At 41.6% G+C, this 18166-nt stretch overlaps 1 protein-coding gene across 1 annotated transcript in view; it reads left to right on the forward strand.

Moving 5' to 3' along the window:
* The window catches only part of TTN (titin), a 269437-nt gene extending 252719 nt beyond the window's left edge, over positions 1 to 16718 (forward strand). The window contains exons 298-313 of the mRNA XM_045559324.1: positions 69 to 356; positions 439 to 738; positions 1161 to 1463; positions 2002 to 2304; positions 2420 to 3004; positions 3132 to 3437; positions 3549 to 3848; positions 4493 to 5068; positions 5169 to 5474; positions 5824 to 6417; positions 6548 to 12159; positions 12290 to 12446; positions 13508 to 14199; positions 14295 to 14448; positions 14960 to 15262; positions 15400 to 16718. Of these exons, the coding sequence (XP_045415280.1) occupies positions 69 to 356; positions 439 to 738; positions 1161 to 1463; positions 2002 to 2304; positions 2420 to 3004; positions 3132 to 3437; positions 3549 to 3848; positions 4493 to 5068; positions 5169 to 5474; positions 5824 to 6417; positions 6548 to 12159; positions 12290 to 12446; positions 13508 to 14199; positions 14295 to 14448; positions 14960 to 15262; positions 15400 to 15698 (11078 nt within the window). The 3' untranslated portion in view covers positions 15699 to 16718. The remainder of the gene's footprint in view (positions 1 to 68; positions 357 to 438; positions 739 to 1160; positions 1464 to 2001; positions 2305 to 2419; positions 3005 to 3131; positions 3438 to 3548; positions 3849 to 4492; positions 5069 to 5168; positions 5475 to 5823; positions 6418 to 6547; positions 12160 to 12289; positions 12447 to 13507; positions 14200 to 14294; positions 14449 to 14959; positions 15263 to 15399) is intronic.
* The last annotated feature ends 1448 nt before the right edge of the window (positions 16719 to 18166 follow it).

Below are 18166 nucleotides of genomic sequence, written 5' to 3' on the forward strand. Positions count from 1 at the left end.
GCAGAATTCATGACAGTTTATCATTAGAAATAATGCTTAAGAATAAATGCCTGATTTCTTTCTCATAGTGTTGCCAACAATTGATCTCTCTACAATGCCTCAAAAGACCATTCATGTCCCAGCCGGCAGACCAGTAGAGCTGGTGATACCCATTGCTGGGCGTCCACCTCCTGCTGCTTCCTGGTTCTTCGCTGGTTCCAAACTGAGAGAATCAGAGCGTGTCACAGTTGAGACTCAGGCTAAAGTAGCGAAATTAACCATCCGTGAAACCACTATAAGAGACACTGGAGAATATACACTTGAATTGAAGAATGTTACTGGAACTACCTCAGAAACCATTAAAGTTATCATTCTTGGTAAGGATGTGTGACAAAGATACAAGCAGGTGGTTGTATTTGAAGTGAAAATTAATTTCCTGGACTTCTTTTTCTCTCACAGACAAGCCTGGTCCACCAACAGGACCTATCAAGATTGATGACATTGATGCTACGTCAATTACCATTTCCTGGGAACCACCGGAATTGGACGGTGGTGCTCCACTGAGCGGCTATGTGGTGGAACAACGTGATGCTCATCGTCCCGGATGGCTGCCAGTTTCTGAATCAGTGACTAGGTCAACATTTAAGTTTACCAGACTCACTGAAGGAAATGAGTATGTGTTCCGTGTGGCTGCGACAAACCGCTTCGGGATTGGCTCTTACTTGCAGTCTGAGGTCATAGAATGTCGCAGCAGAATCAGTAAGTCTTTGGACCCTTCTGCCATTCTCTGCACCTCTGATTCCAAATGTTAACAAAAAGGAATTTCTTTTTAATATGCCCTAATGTAAATAAAAATAGGTCTCAAAATCAAGCCCATGGTCTAAGGTTTCTAAAAGAGAAGAGAGTTAGGAAGGGAAAAATGGGAAGAAGAAAGGGAGGGGAGGAAGGAGGACTGCCCATGTTATAGTGAGAAAAAAAATACAGAACACATGCTTAATAGATGTTTATAGAATTGAAGAAAATGAGGAACAGCAAGAAAAGTACAAAAGTGAAAGCACTGGAAAAAATAGTCACAAGTGTCCTTTGAAAATACCAACTGAAAGCTAAGACACACACAAATATATGAGTCATTATTTTAATTTTTTCACATTGCCATGTCGTGTTTGCCTGTCTTGCTGCAGGTATTCCTGGACCCCCAGAAACATTACAGATACTTGATGTCTCCCGTGATGGCATGACACTTACTTGGTATCCACCAGAAGATGACGGTGGCTCCCAGGTGACTGGATATATTGTGGAGCGCAAAGAAGTGAGAGCAGATCGATGGGTCCGTGTAAATAAAGTACCTGTGACAATGACACGGTACCGCTCCACTGGCCTTATTGAAGGCTTAGAATATGAACACCGTGTCACAGCCATTAATGCAAGAGGGACTGGAAAACCAAGTCGTCCTTCCAAACCCACTGTTGCCATGGATCCAATTGGTAAATACATTTTGTATTAGTCAAGTTTCTTAAGATACAATTTATGTGTGGTAAAATTCACCCTTTTGAAGTTGATAGTTCAATGACTTTTCAAAGATGTCCTGTTTTGTAATTACCACCACAATCAATATAGAATATTTTTATCACCCCAAAAAGTTCTCGTGTCCCTTCGTAATCAATCCCCTTCCCACCCCAACCTCTAGCAACTTCTGGCAAATAATCTTTTATTTTTTTGCCTCTAGTCTATTTTCTTGCCTTTAAAATGGGATTCATAATATATACCCTCTATCACAGTTAAAATTGTATAATAAAACATGTTAATATTTCTGAAAGCACTTTAAAAAACTGCTGATGAATGTAAGATATTACTAATGATTGCAAAGAAAGCACATTTAAGACAAAGGAAAAAGCAAAAGCTTTAGGTATAAAATGAAATGCCAGTAGTCTGTTTCAACAACTCATTGAATTTTTTAGGTGGCACAGTTGATTTTCAACTTTGTAGCACCTTTAACAAGTATTGCCTTATTCTTACTCCCAGCTCCTCCAGGAAAGCCACAAAACCCAAGAGTTACTGATACAACAAGGACATCAGTCTCTCTGGCCTGGAGTGTTCCAGAAAATGAAGGAGGATCTAAAGTCACAGGCTACTTGATTGAAATGCAAAAAGTCGATCAACATGAATGGACCAAATGTAACACCACCCCAACCAAGATTCGCGAGTACACTCTAACACACCTACCTCAGGGCGCTGAGTACAGATTCCGTGTCCTAGCTTGTAATGCTGGTGGACCTGGGGAGCCTGCTGAGGTCCCAGGAACAGTCAAAGTCACCGAAATGCTTGGTAAGACATATGACCACTTACTTTCTGTTATAATTGCCTTAAGACTTATTTCCTACTCCTCTCCCCAACCCCTGCCCCCCAAAATGCTAAATGGAAACCCTGCCTTTTTTCCCAGAATATCCTGACTATGAACTTGATGAAAGATACCAGGAAGGTATCTTTGTGAGACAAGGTGGAGTCATCAGACTTACCATACCAATCAAAGGAAAGCCATTCCCAATATGCAAATGGACCAAGGAAGGCCAAGATGTTAGTAAGCGTGCCATGATTGCAACATCTGAAACACACACTGAGCTTGTGATCAAAGAAGCAGACAGGAACGATTCTGGCACTTATGACCTGGTTCTAGAAAACAAATGTGGCAAGAAGGCCGTTTACATCAAAGTCAAGGTGATAGGAAGTCCCGACACTCCAGAAGGGCCACTTGAATACGATGACATACAAGCCCGCTCTGTGAGGGTCAGCTGGAGACCTCCTGCTGATGATGGTGGTGCCGACATCTTGGGCTACATTCTTGAGAGACGGGAAGTGCCTAAAGCCGCCTGGTATACCATTGATTCCAGAGTCCGAGGTACATCTCTGGTGGTCAAAGGCCTTAAAGAAAACGTGGAATACCACTTCCGGGTTTCAGCAGAAAACCAGTTTGGCATAAGCAAACCCTTGAAATCTGAGGAACCAGTCATACCCAAAACACCACTAAGTAAGTGCTCTTACCACAGAACTGTAAACATTATTTCAGCCCTCTTCTGTTTTTAAATGAAAACCATCGGTTTACAAGATTTGGGACTATACTCTAACACATGGATGTTTTCCACTTATATTTATAGATCCTCCAGAACCTCCAAGCAACCCTCCAGAAGTACTCGATGTAACCAAGAGTTCTGTTAGCTTGTCCTGGTCCCGGCCCAAAGACGATGGCGGTTCTCGAGTCACAGGCTACTACATTGAACGCAAGGAAACATCCACTGACAAGTGGGTGAGACACAACAAGACTCAGATCACCACCACAATGTACACTGTCACCGGGCTTGTTCCCGATGCGGAATATCAGTTCCGCATCATCGCACAGAATGATGTTGGCCTAAGTGAGACCAGTCCTGCCTCTGAACCAGTTGTTTGCAAAGATCCATTTGGTAAGGAGTTTCTAAAGGGGTTAAAATTAAAGAGACAAGCCATCTTTGGTCCTTTTCTTTTCTTTCACCAGTAAATCTGATTCCCTTTTTAATTGTTTTAAATTATTTCAGATAAACCAAGCCAACCAGGAGAACTTGAGATTCTTTCAATATCCAAAGATAGCGTCACTCTACAGTGGGAGAAACCTGAATGTGATGGCGGCAAAGAAATCCTTGGGTACTGGGTTGAATATAGACAGTCTGGAGACAGTGCCTGGAAGAAGAGCAACAAGGATCGTATCAAGGACAAACAATTCACAATAGGGGGTTTGCTGGAAGCTACTGAATATGAATTCAGGGTTTTTGCTGAGAATGAGACTGGGCTTAGCAGACCTCGTAGAACTGCTATGTCTGTAAAGACAAAACTAACATGTAAGTAGCCTTTAGTTCTCTGCTTATGATTTACAAACTAAACAAGTTAAGGCCAACCTTTCTTCTGTGCTAAGTAGAACTCTGGAAAGCTTTATTGGAGAGCAAGTGTTTGGAAAGAAATTGCTTACTTTGATATATGCACACACAGGGAATAGCTGATAAATTCTACAGGAAGCCATTCCAAGCACATAACCTCAGCAGGAGGCATATGCAGTGAACTAATAAGCACTTTCCTTGATCAATTTCTACCTCTCATGCAATGGGTTTTTTAATAGTTCCTGACAAGGTTTGAAGGGTCAACAAATGTACCCCACTTCAGTGAACCTAAGTAAGGGCAAGGATACTACAGATTTATAGAGAGAACTCATATTTCCCGAAAACTCTATACATTGTTAATGCCCTTCCAATCATAAAGAGAAAAATCACTCTATATAATAATGTGATGATGTGCTCATTAGAATCCCTATTTTCCATATGACCCTAGGAAAACCAATTCAAAGAGTTTTTAAGAATCAGGCACATATGCAAATCATGGCACCTAATAAAGTATTAGTCAATAGGGTAAATTCATTCTCGATACACAAGGACAGGATTATAGACTCAGTAGTAAAAATGAATTTAATATTATCTTTCATACCTTTCAGCTGGAGAGGCCCCAGGAATACGCAAAGAAATGAAAGATGTTACCACCAAATTGGGTGAAGCTGCTCAACTCTCATGCCAGATTGTCGGAAGGCCTATTCCTGACATTAAATGGTACAGATTTGGTAAGGAGCTCATACAAAGCCGGAAATACAAAATGTCTTCAGATGGACGCACACATACTCTGACGGTCATGACAGAGGAACAGGAAGATGAAGGTGTTTATACCTGCATAGCTACCAATGAGGTTGGAGAAGTAGAAACCAGTAGTAAGCTTCTCCTGCAAGCAACACCCCAGTTCCATCCCGGTTACCCACTGAAAGAGAAATATTACGGAGCTGTAGGTTCTACACTTCGGCTTCACGTTATGTACATTGGTCGTCCAGTACCTGCCATGACTTGGTTCCATGGCCAGAAACTTTTGCAAAACTCAGAAAACATCACTATTGAAAACACTGAGCACTATACTCATCTTGTCATGAAGAACGTCCAGCGTAAGACACATGCTGGGAAGTACAAAGTGCAGCTCAGCAATGTTTTTGGAACAGTGGATGCCATCCTTGATGTGGAAATACAAGGTATTTTATATTCATTTTCAGCACTTTTTATTTTTAAAGGAAAAAAAAAATCTCAGAAACACAGTATGAAAACCACTACAATTGTACTTTCCCCCAACAGATAAACCAGACAAACCTACAGGACCCATTGTGATTGAAGCTCTATTGAAGAACTCTGTGGTGATCAGCTGGAAGCCACCCGCAGATGACGGCGGCTCCTGGATCACCAATTACGTGGTGGAGAAATGTGAGGCCAAGGAAGGGGCTGAATGGCAATTGGTGTCTTCAGCCATCTCAGTGACAACCTGTAGAATTGTGAACCTCACAGAAAATGCTGGCTATTATTTCCGGGTTTCAGCACAGAACACTTTCGGCATCAGCGACCCGCTAGAGGTCTCCTCAGTGGTGATCATTAAGAGTCCATTTGGTGAGTACAAACTGATTTCTGTCTCTTCCTATGGTAAAATCCCATCTTTGCATAAAATTCTTTCGAACAGAAATATATGTTGAAAGGAAATAGCAAAGATTCAGATAAATTGCAAGTGCCTTTTCTTTCACTTTAATTGACTATGTATCTAAAAGGTGAAATATATACCCTATCCCCTTCTTTAAAAAGGAACTTTATTTTTTGATAAGTTTTTAGCATAAAGTAACATTTCATATTTCTGGAATAGCTGTTTTTCATAGAATTTTGGACTCATAACATTCTATTTTTAAAAAATAAGCTTTTAGTAAACCTGTTTTGCCTCATCTTTTTTTTTTTTTCTTTTAAATAGAAAAGCCAAGTGCTCCTGGCAAACCAACTGTCACTGCTGTCACAAAAGATTCTTGTGTTGTGGCTTGGAAGCCACCTGCCAGTGATGGGGGTGCAAAGATTAGAAGTTACTACCTTGAGAAGCGTGAGAAGAAGCAGAATAAATGGATTGCTGTGACAACAGAAGAAATTCGAGAAACCGTCTTTTCAGTGAAAAACCTTATTGAAGATCTTGAATATGAGTTCCGTGTGAAATGTGAAAACCTAGGTGGGGAGAGTGAATGGAGTGAAATATCAGAACCTGTCACTCCCAAATCTGACGTCCCCATTCAGGCACCACACTTTAAAGAGGAACTGAGAAACCTAAATGTCAGGTATCAGAGCAATGCCACTTTGGTCTGCAAAGTGACTGGCCATCCGAAACCTATTGTGAAGTGGTACAGACAAGGCAAAGAAATCATTGCAGATGGATTAAAGTACAGGATTCAAGAATTTAAGGGTGGCTACCACCAGCTCATCATTGCAAGCGTCACAGATGATGATGCCACAGTTTACCAAGTCAGAGCTACCAACCAAGGGGGATCTGTGTCTGGCACCGCCTCCTTGGAAGTAGAAGGTAGAAGCAATCAATAATCATCAGTTTGGGGCTAGAATACTTATCATTAATTTGGGGGAAAATATTTCTCTTAAATAGGTATTGTTAGGTGTTGCTAAATTATATTCTTTCTCCTTTTTTTCTGACACAGTTCCAGCCAAGATACACTTGCCTAAAAATCTTGAAGGCATGGGAGCAGTTCATGCTCTCCGAGGCGAAGTGGTGAGCATCAAGATCCCCTTCAGTGGCAAACCAGATCCTGTGATCACCTGGCAGAAAGGACAAGATCTCATTGACAATAATGGCCACTACCAAGTGATTGTCACAAGATCCTTCACATCACTTGTTTTCCCCAACGGGGTGGAGAGAAAAGATGCTGGTTTCTATGTGGTCTGTGCTAAAAACAGATTTGGAATTGACCAGAAGACGGTTGAACTGGATGTGGCTGACGTTCCTGATCCACCGAGAGGAGTCAAAGTCAGTGAAGTCTCACGAGATTCTGTTAACTTAACGTGGACTGAGCCAGCTTCTGATGGTGGCAGCAAAATCACCAACTACATTGTTGAAAAATGTGCAACTACTGCAGAAAGATGGATCCGTGTAGGACAAGCCCGAGAAACACGTTATACCGTGATCAACTTATTTGGAAAAACAAGTTACCAGTTCCGGGTAATAGCTGAAAATAAATTTGGCCTGAGCAAGCCTTCTGAGCCTTCAGAACCAACCATAACCAAAGAAGATAAGACCAGAGCTATGAACTATGATGAAGAGGTAGATGAAACCAGGGAGGTTTCCATGACTAAAGCATCTCACTCTTCAACCAAGGAACTCTATGAGAAATATATGATTGCTGAAGATCTTGGGCGTGGTGAGTTTGGAATTGTCCACCGTTGTGTTGAAACATCCTCCAAGAAGACATACATGGCCAAATTTGTTAAAGTCAAAGGGACTGATCAAGTTTTGGTAAAGAAGGAAATTTCTATCCTAAACATTTCTAGGCATAGAAATATCTTATATCTCCATGAATCATTTGAAAGCATGGAAGAATTAGTTATGATCTTTGAGTTCATATCTGGACTTGACATATTTGAGCGCATTAACACAAGTGCTTTTGAACTTAATGAAAGAGAAATTGTAAGCTATGTCCGCCAGGTCTGTGAAGCACTGGAGTTCTTACACAGTCATAATATTGGGCACTTTGACATTAGACCAGAAAATATCATTTACCAAACAAGAAGGAGCTCCACCATTAAAATCATAGAATTTGGTCAAGCCCGTCAGCTGAAGCCAGGGGACAACTTTAGGCTTGTGTTCACTGCCCCAGAATACTACGCACCTGAAGTCCACCAGCATGATGTTGTCAGCACAGCCACAGACATGTGGGCACTTGGAACGCTGGTATATGTGCTATTGAGTGGTATCAACCCATTCCTGGCTGAAACTAACCAACAGATCATTGAGAATATCATGAATGCTGAATATACTTTTGATGAAGAAGCTTTCAAAGAGATTAGCCTCGAAGCCATGGATTTTGTTGACCGTCTGTTAGTGAAAGAGAGGAAATCTCGCATGACAGCCTCAGAGGCACTCCAGCACCCATGGCTGAAGCAGAAGATAGAAAGAGTCAGTACGAAAGTTATAAGAACATTAAAACACCGGCGTTACTACCACACCCTCATCAAGAAAGACCTCAACATGGTTATATCAGCTGCCCGGATCTCCTGTGGTGGTGCAATTCGATCTCAGAAGGGAGTGAGTGTTGCTAAAGTTAAAGTAGCATCCATTGAAATTGGCCCAGTTTCTGGGCAGATAATGCATGCAGTTGGTGAAGAAGGAGGACATGTTAAATATGTATGCAAAATTGAAAATTATGATCAGTCTACCCAAGTGACCTGGTACTTTGGTGTCAGACAGCTGGAGGCCAGTGAGAAATATGAAATCACCTATGAAGACGGAGTGGCCATCCTCTATGTCAAAGATATTACCAAATTTGATGATGGTACCTACAGATGCAAAGTAGTCAATGACTATGGTGAAGACAGTTCTTATGCAGAGCTATTTGTTAAAGGTGTGAGAGAAGTTTATGACTATTACTGCCGCAGAACCATGAGGAAAATTAAGCGCAGAACAGATACGATGAGACTCCTGGAAAGGCCACCAGAATTTACCCTGCCTCTCTATAATAAGACAGCTTATGTGGGTGAAAATGTCCGGTTTGGAGTAACTATAACCGTCCACCCAGAGCCTCGTGTAACATGGTATAAGTCAGGTCAGAAAATCAAACCAGGTGATGACGACAAGAAGTACACATTTGAGTCAGACAAGGGTCTTTACCAATTAACAATCAACAGTGTAACTACAGATGATGCTGCTGAATACGCTGTTGTGGCAAGGAACAAATACGGGGAAGACAGCTGCAAAGCAAAGCTGACGGTAACCCTACACCCACCTCCAACAGACACTACCTTAAGACCCATGTTCAAACGGTTACTGGCCAATGCAGAATGCCAAGAAGGCCAAAGTGTCTGCTTTGAGATCAGAGTGTCTGGCATCCCCCCGCCAACACTAAAATGGGAGAAGGATGGTAAGCCACTGTCCCTTGGGCCTAACATTGAAATTATCCATGAAGGCTTGGATTATTATGCTTTGCACATCAGGGATACTTTGCCTGAAGATACAGGTTATTATAGAGTCACAGCGACAAACACAGCTGGATCCACCAGCTGTCAGGCTCACCTCCAAGTGGAACGCTTGAGGTACAAGAAACATGAATTCAAGAGTGAGGAGGAGCGCGAACGACACGTACAAAAACAAATCGACAAAACTCTAAGAATGGCTCAAATTCTTTCTGGAACTGAAACTGTGCCACTGACACAGGTAGCCCAAGAGGCTCTGAGAGAAGCTTCCATCCTCTACAAACCAGCTGTAAGCACCAAGACCGTGAAAGGAGAATTCCGACTTGAAACGGAAGAAAAGAAGGAAGAGAGAAAACTCCGTATGCCTTATGAAGTACCAGAGCCACGCAAGTACAAACAGACTACCGTCGAGGAAGACCAGCGCATTAAGCAGTTTGTGCCTATGTCAGACATGAAATGGTATAAAAAGATACGTGATCAATTTGAAATGCCTGGGAAACTTGACAGAGTTGTACAGAAGAGACCCAAGCGTATCCGCCTTTCAAGATGGGAACAGTTCTATGTGATGCCTCTTCCACGCATTACAGATCAATATAGACCTAAATGGCGTATTCCCAAACTATCCCAAGATGATCTTGAAATGGTAAGACCAGCCCGCCGGCGCACACCTTCTCCTGATTATGACTTTTACTACAGACCTAGAAGACGGTCTCTTGGGGACATCTCTGATGAAGAATTACTCCTCCCCATTGACGACTACTTAGCCATGAAAAGAACAGAGGAAGAGAGGCTGCGCCTTGAAGAAGAGCTTGAATTAGGTTTCTCAGCTTCACCCCCCAGCCGAAGCCCTCCACGTTTTGAGCTCTCCAGCCTACGTTACTCTTCACCGCAAGCTCACGTCAAAGTGGAGGAAACAAGAAAAGACTTCAGATATTCAACCTATCACATCCCAACCAAGGAAGAGACTAGCACAACTTATGCAGAACTGCGGGAACGGCACGCGCGGGCCTCATACAGACAGCCGAAACAACGGCAGAGAATAATGGCCGAGAGGGAGGATGAGGAGTTGCTTCGTCCAGTTACTACCACCCAGCGTCTCGCAGAATACAGAAGTGAGCTTGACCACTTGTCAAAGGAAGAAAAGTCTAAAAAGAAATCAAGACGACAGAGAGAAGTGACAGAAATAACAGAAATTGAGGAAGAATACGAAATCTCAAAACGTACTCAAAGAGAATCCTCCTCGTCCGTGTCTAGACTACTGAGACGACGGCGCTCCCTGTCTCCAACCTACATTGAGTTAATGAGGCCGGTGTCTGAGTTGATCCGGTCACGTCCACAACCGGCTGAGGAATATGAAGATGACACGGAAAGAAGGTCCCCTACTCCAGAGAGAACTCGCCCACGTTCCCCGAGCCCTGTGTCGAGTGAGAGATCACTCTCAAGATTTGAGAGGTCTGCAAGATTTGATATCTTTTCCAGGTATGAGTCCATGAAAGCTGCTTTGAAGACTCAGAAGACATCAGAAAGGAAGTATGAAGTTTTAAGTCAGCAGCCATTTACTCTGGACCATGCCCCTCGGATCACGTTGAGAATGCGCTCGCACAGGGTACCTTCTGGCCAAAATACACGCTTTATCTTAAACGTTCAGTCTAAGCCAACTGCCGAGGTTAAATGGTACCACAATGGGGTGGAACTCCAAGAGAGCAGTAAGATTCACTACACCAACATGAGTGGGGTCCTGACCCTGGAAATTCTGGACTGTCACAGTGAGGATAGTGGAACCTACCGTGCTGTGTGCACCAACTACAAAGGCGAAGCTTCTGACTATGCGACCTTGGACGTAACAGGAGGGCATTATACCACCTATGCTTCCCAGCGCAGAGATGAAGATGTCCCCAGGTCTGTTTTCCCTGAGCTGACAAGAACAGAGGAATATGCGGTGTCATCGTTTAAGAGAACATCTGAGATGGAAGCAGCTTCCTCCGTCAGGGAAGTGAAATCACAGATGACAGAGACAAGGGAAAGTCTCTCGTCGTATGAACACTATGCATCTGCAGAAATGAAAAGTGCTGCATTAGAAGCAAAGTCACTGGAAGAAAAATCCACAACCAGAAAGATCAAGACAACTCTGGCAGCAAGAATTCTAACAAAGCCACGGTCCATGACTGTCTACGAAGGCGAGTCCGCAAGGTTTTCTTGTGATACCGATGGTGAGCCGGTGCCAACTGTGACCTGGCTGCGTGGAGGACAAGTGATAAGCACTTCTGCCCGTCACCAAGTGACCACCACAAAGTACAAATCGACCTTTGAGATCTCTTCAGTCCAGGCTTCGGATGAGGGCACCTACAGCGTGGTGGTAGAAAACAGTGAAGGGAGACAAGAAGCACAGTTTACTCTGACTGTTCAAAAGCCCAGAGTGCCTGAAAAGGCTGTGACGTCACCTCCAAGAGTCAAATCCCCAGAGCCTCGGGTGAAATCCCCCGAAGCAGTTAAGTCTCCAAAACGAGTGAAATCTCCAGAAACGGTGGCTTCTCACCCAAAAGCTGTATCACCCACAGAGACAAAACCCCCATCAGAGAAGGTTCAGCAGCTACCAGTCTCTGCCCCACCAAAGATATCTCGGTCCCTGAAAGCAGAAGCTTCTAAAGATATTGCCAAGCTGACTTGTGCAGTTGAAAGCAGTGTATTAAGCGCAAAGGAGGTCACCTGGTATAAAGATGGCAAGAAACTGAAGGAAAATGGGCATTTCCAGTTTCATTATTCATCAGATGGTACCTATGAGCTCAAAATCCATAACCTCACTGAATCTGACTGTGGAGAATATGTTTGTGAGATTTCTGGCGAAGGTGGAACTTCCAAAACTAACTTCCAGTTTGTGGGACAAGCCTTTAAGAGTATCCATGAGCAGGTATCAAGCATATCAGAAACTAAGAAATCAGCTCAGAAAACTGCTGAGTCAACAGAAACCAAGAAAATTGAACCAAAATCTCCTGAACAAATTGCCTCAAAACCAGTAATTGTTACTGGGCTGCAAGATACAACTGTTTCTTCAGACAGCATTGCCAAATTTGCAGTTAAAGCTACCGGAGAACCTCGGCCAACTGTCATCTGGACAAAGGATGGAAAGGTAACCAGTTCTTAAATGCCCCTTAATTTTATCTTCTAAAAAACTAACCATCTCTCCTTTAATCCCCATCTTTCAAAGAAAGTATAAAATTAAATCACTTTTAAAAACTCAAATCACTTGCATTCTACAGGCTATTACACAAGGAGGTAAATATAAACTCTCTGAAGACAAAGGAGGATTCCTCTTAGAAATTCATAAGACTGATACTTCTGACAGTGGACTTTATACTTGCACCGTAACAAATTCAGCTGGATCTGTGTCCTCTAGCTGCAAATTAACAATAAAAGGTAGGTTGGCTTTTGTTCTTACTAACATTTTTCAGAAAACGATATTAAGAAAACATTTTTAAACATCCCCCCCTTACACATGCATACATACAAATGTATTAAAATAAAACTATTTTCCTAATTCCAGAATACCATCTGTACACAAATGTTGAAACACACATATTTGAAGTTAGTATATGCTTTCTATTAGCATAAGAACCATTTATTAAGCATCTAATAATATATGGTGTTATATAAGTTTGCACAGAGTCAGCCTTTGCTCCTAGGAATATTTAAGAATAAAGCCAGGTGAATATACAACAAAATGGTACTGCTTCCCTAAATCTTCACATTTGCTAAGTTTCCAAAGCAGTACAAAGTTAATGAAAGAGGGATATCCGTTTTACCAATTAAAATTAGTTTGCTTTCATCTCAAACTTCTAAAAGATAATTTAATTTGTTGGTTACTCAAAATCTCCAAATACACATATTTCCTAAATCCTTTGACTAGTCGTTTGAAAACTCTTTTTTTCCTTAAGTCATAACAATCATCTTAAACTTAGTTTAGTTTAAGGAATCATTGCACTGATCTAAAAAATCATGCATGACAATTTTCCAAGAGTGAATTAGGTATTACCTACACTGCACACAAAAGTTGACATCTTTATTTTTTATTTTTATTTTTTTATTTTTTTTGAGACAGGCTCTCACTCTATTACCCAGGCTAGAGTGCATAGAGTGCAGTGACACAATCACAGCTCACTGCAGCCTCAAACTCCTGGGCTCAAGCAATCCTCCTACTGAGTAGCTGGGACTATAGGCACATGCCACCATGCCCAGCTAATTTCTCTATTTTTTGCAGAGACACAGTCTCGCTATACTGCCCAGGTGGGTATCGAACTCCTGGCCTCAAGCAATCCTCCTGTCTCAATCCTCTAAAGTGCTGGGATTATAGGCGTGAGCCACTGCACCTGGGCAACATTTTATCTTTGTCTGTATATTATTCACATATAGAATCTACAAGAGTATAGGGTGGGGGTATCTATCCAATTAAGTTTGCTTTACAGAGGTTTCTTTTTTAGCTATAAAAGATACTGAAGGACTAAAAGTATCTACACAAAAGACCTCTGAAATTACATCTCAGAAGAAGGCAGCTGTCCAAGAGGAAATTTCCCAGAAGTCCCTACTTTCTGAAGAAATCAAGATGTCAGAAGTAAAATCTCAAGAAAAGTTAGCCCTCAAGGAGGAAGCTTCAAAGCTTCTGATTTCCGAAGAAGTCAAGAAATCAGCAGCAACCTCCCTGGAAAAATCCATCGTCCATGAGGAAATCACTAAAACATCGCAGGCATCAGAAGAAATCAAAACTCGTGCTGAGGTTAAAGCATTCTCTACTCAGATGAGCATAACCGATGGTCAAAAAGTGACTTTAAAAGCCAACATTGCTGGTGCCACTGATGTGAAATGGGTACTGAATGGAAGAGAGCTTACTAACTCTGAGGAGTACAGATATGGTGTCTCAGGCAGTGACCAGACCCTAACCATCAAGCAAGCCAGTCACAGAGATGAAGGAATCCTCACCTGCATAGGCAAAACCAGCGAAGGAATCATCAAGTGTCAGTTTGATTTGACCCTGAGTAAAGAACTCTCAGATGCTCCAGCCTTCATCACACAGCCTAGATCTCAAAATATTAATGAAGGACAAAATGTTCTCTTTACTTGTGAAATCAGTGGTGAGCCATCCCCTGAAATCGAATGGTTTAAAAACAACATGCCAGTAAGTTTAATTAAGAATATATTATTGAAGAAAAATTTAAATACCACATCTACCACATCCAAAGAACTTAAACATTTCATTTTCATTTATTTTAGATTTCTGTTTCTTCAAATATCAATGTAAGTCGCTCCAGAAATGTGTATTCTCTTGAAATCCGAAATGCATCAGTAAGCGACAGTGGAAAATACACAATTAAAGCCAAAAATTTCCGTGGCCAGTGTTCAGCTACAGCTTCCTTAACAGTCCTTCGTAAGTATATCTTTGCCATTTTTCCTTACTTGCTTAAAGACTTTAGGTGTTTTTTAGCCTTCTGAGCACAGAAAACTCCATTTCACATGTAAGAGGGACAGGCATCCTGTGATAATTCATCCTTACGGTCAAAGTTTCTTTACAGCTGAACAGAAACCCCGATAAATTAAATTTCAGAGTAAAGCTACCAACTTCCCTGTAACATTTATCTTCAGAATGCACAATATGTCAATTATTTTCCATATGACTCATCATTTTTCTCCTAGTGATTCCTAGTACCTGCATGTAATGCAATGATAGAAATGTAAGGATTCATTTCTTGGAGACATTAAGCTAGCTCTTGACAAATGTATGTATATATATGTCTTTGCTTATGCTTCAACAGCAAACTGTTTGGGTTATGTTTCCGTGTGTGTGTGTGTTTAAGTTTCCATTTCCGTGAGAGAGCGTCCGATGTCACCAGTTAACCAGATGTCATTGATGTTCACTGTGTATCTGCTATGCTCCACAGCTCTAGTTGAAGAACCTTCCAGAGAGGTAGTATTGAGGACAAGTGGTGACACAAGCTTGCAAGGAAGCTTCTCGTCTCAGTCAGTCCAAATGTCTGCCTCTAAGCAGGAGGCCTCCTTCAGCAGTTTCAGCAGCAGCAGCGCTAGCAGCATGACTGAAATGAAATTTGCAAGCATGTCTGCCCAAAGCATGTCCTCCATGCAAGAGTCCTTTGTAGAAATGAGTTCCAGCAGTTTTATGGGAAAATCTAGTATGACACAACTGGAAAGCTCAACTAGTAGAATGCTTAAAGCAGGCATAAGAGGTGAGCATAAAATTACAGTAGAGATAGACAAGCCAAGTAGCATGGCATAGTCCTTAATATATACAATTCAGTAGAAAGCAAATCTTTATTTTTTTTCAGTGATCCTAAACCTTTTTTGTTGTTGTTGTTCTATAAAGGAATTCCACCTAAAATTGAAGCTCTTCCTTCTGATATCAGCATTGATGAAGGCAAAGTTCTAACAGTAGCCTGTGCTTTTACGGGTGACCCCACCCCAGATATAACATGGTCCTGTGGTGGAAGAAAAATTCGAAATCAAGAACAACAGGGAAGATTCCACATTGAAAACACAGATGACCTGACAACCCTGATCATCACGGACGTACAGAAACAAGACGGTGGACTTTACACCCTGAGTTTAGGGAATGATTTTGGCTCTGACTCTGCCACTGTGAATATACATATTCGATCGATTTAAGAGGGCCTGTGCGCTCACACTCCACATTCATTCTTAACTTTTCACAAACAATTCACATGGACTAATCTTTCTGATCTGTAAATATTTTTTAAAAAGTAGTTTTGTATCAACCTAAATGAGTCAAAGTTCAAAAATATGCACTTCAATCCTTTCATAATTGTTGACCTAAGAATATTATACATTTGCTAGTGACATGTACATACTGTATATAGCCGGATTAACGGTTATAAAGTTTTGTACCATTTGTTTTATGACATTTTACAATGTAACTTTTGAAACCGTTGGTAGGAGAAAGTTTCTTATGGAACGAATACCCTGCTCAACACTTAATCAATCTTTGTGCCTCAACATACTGTTGATGTCTAAGTATGCCTCAGTGGGTTGAGAAATTCCCCACTGAAGATGTCCTATCCACCTAAAAGATGATAACACTGTGCACGTCACCTGATATGTGCACCAATACCTATTGAATCAGAAATGTAAGGCATTGGTGATGTTTGCATTTACCCTCCTGTAAGCAACACTTGAACGTCTTACATTTTCTCTGATGATGTCACACTCAAAATTATCATGACTTAAATATTACCAGAGCAAAGTGTAACGGCCAACACTTTGTTCGCTCATTTTACACTGTCTCTGACATAGAGAGTGCCTGGATAGCTTGGAAAAGTAACATCTCCTGGCCATCCCCTCATAAAACCAAGCTATTCAAGTATTCCTATGCCAGAGCAGTGCCAACTCTTGGAGGTCCCCAGGTGCAGCCAATGCCTTCGTGTGGTAGCTCTAAATTTAAATTACACTAGAAAAACCAGGGCACCTAAGCAGTGAGCCACAGCAAAAAACTAAAGAACAACAAAATAAAGCTGTCGTTAAATTAAAAGCAACAATATTACTAACTGCCCAAAATGTCAATTTGATGTAGTTCTTCTCATGCAAGTACAAATTCAATTCTTAGTTATAATTGTTGGACCTCCTGGAGATAGTAACAACAAAATAAAGCAAGCTATCTGCACCTCAAAATGTGTGGTTGGTTGTTTTCTGTGAAATTATGGGGTGGGGAAGTACGCACCTTCACGCACCACAGAAAGGGTCATCGATAGAGAAGATAAAGCAATTCAAGTTCAGAGTAACCCATGATAAGCTCTTTTAAGCAAATGTTTAGGTTACTATGTTGGATGTATTCAGCAATTTTGTTTAAAAAGCCTAGATATAGTTCCCATGAATAAATTAATCCTCAAAAGTTTATCTTCTAAACTTACCATGAAAAATGTTTTTAAGGGAGCTGGCTGATTCAACTAAATCCTTCAAAGATATTAGACATCTACAACTTACAATATGTTGTTCTAAACATCACAGGGAACAATGCAAAGATGAGTAAGATGATATGGATCCTGTCCCTCAAGAAATGTAGTGATCAGAAAATGACAACTTCCAGAAGTATGATCAGTTGTTCAACTGAGTCTATATTGGCTATTACAGCTCCAACTGAGACAGAACAAATAAAGAACCTCAGAACTAAAGAACTTAGTTTAAATGGCATAGTTCTACCATGCTTTTTAAACAACTCATTTATACTTGGTAGTAAATTAACTAGTGCCAGAAAAATCTGTATGTGTCCACTTCAGTTAGCTCATTGTAATTGTATACATATGTGATGCTGATTATTTGCCTAAATTGACCTCCTTAATGTCAGCACAAGTGAATTGACACTACTAATGTAAGTACAAGTGAATTGACACTACTAATGTAAGTACAAGTGAATTGACTCTACTAATGTAAGTACAATTGACAACACAAAGCTCAAGCAAATGTACTGTCAATGTTTACTCTCCAAGAACAGATCTTGGGGTTCTCATTAGTTTATTCAGCAAGTTTTCTGTCTTAAGTCAGAGTCCCTCAAAGCAGAGCCTGAGGCAGGGATTCTTGTCTCAGTAATTCTCTGAGGGATTACTCTCAGAACAAGGGGAGTGAGGGAAGCAGGCGGATAGGGTAGAGGAAGAAAGCTAAGCAAGACCGTGGTCTCAGCAGAAGCTTCAGCCTGATCTCAAAGGGAGCTTCAATTTGACCACAGAGTTGGTTCCCTCCTAGGATCAAGGGGGCTGAACTTTTGTACCCCCTCACTCCCAGTTCATGGCTACAGGGGATGAGTTGGGGGGTGGGGAGGGAGGTGAGGGCTGAAGGAGAGAAATAACCTCTCAAGGGAGGCGGGATGCCTGCTGGCCCAGGCAATTCTCTGCAGACTAGGGCAGCTCTACAGCCAACACTCAAGAAACTGGAGGATGGGTACACGTGAGGGCGGGAGGGGTAGAGCTGGGTGATACCAACAGCATCCACTGCACCATCTTACAATGTCAAATGCCTATTCTTACCTTCAAATGAGAGGCAGGACTGACTGGGTGATGCCTGAGGACGATTCCCGGCCTTGGCGTGCTATAATAGCCACACAGGTCCCCTCCGTGGCGGAGATA

The sequence above is a fragment of the Lemur catta genome, chromosome 8 (genome assembly GCF_020740605.2).
Source record: "Lemur catta isolate mLemCat1 chromosome 8, mLemCat1.pri, whole genome shotgun sequence".
NCBI lineage: Eukaryota > Metazoa > Chordata > Mammalia > Primates > Lemuridae > Lemur > Lemur catta.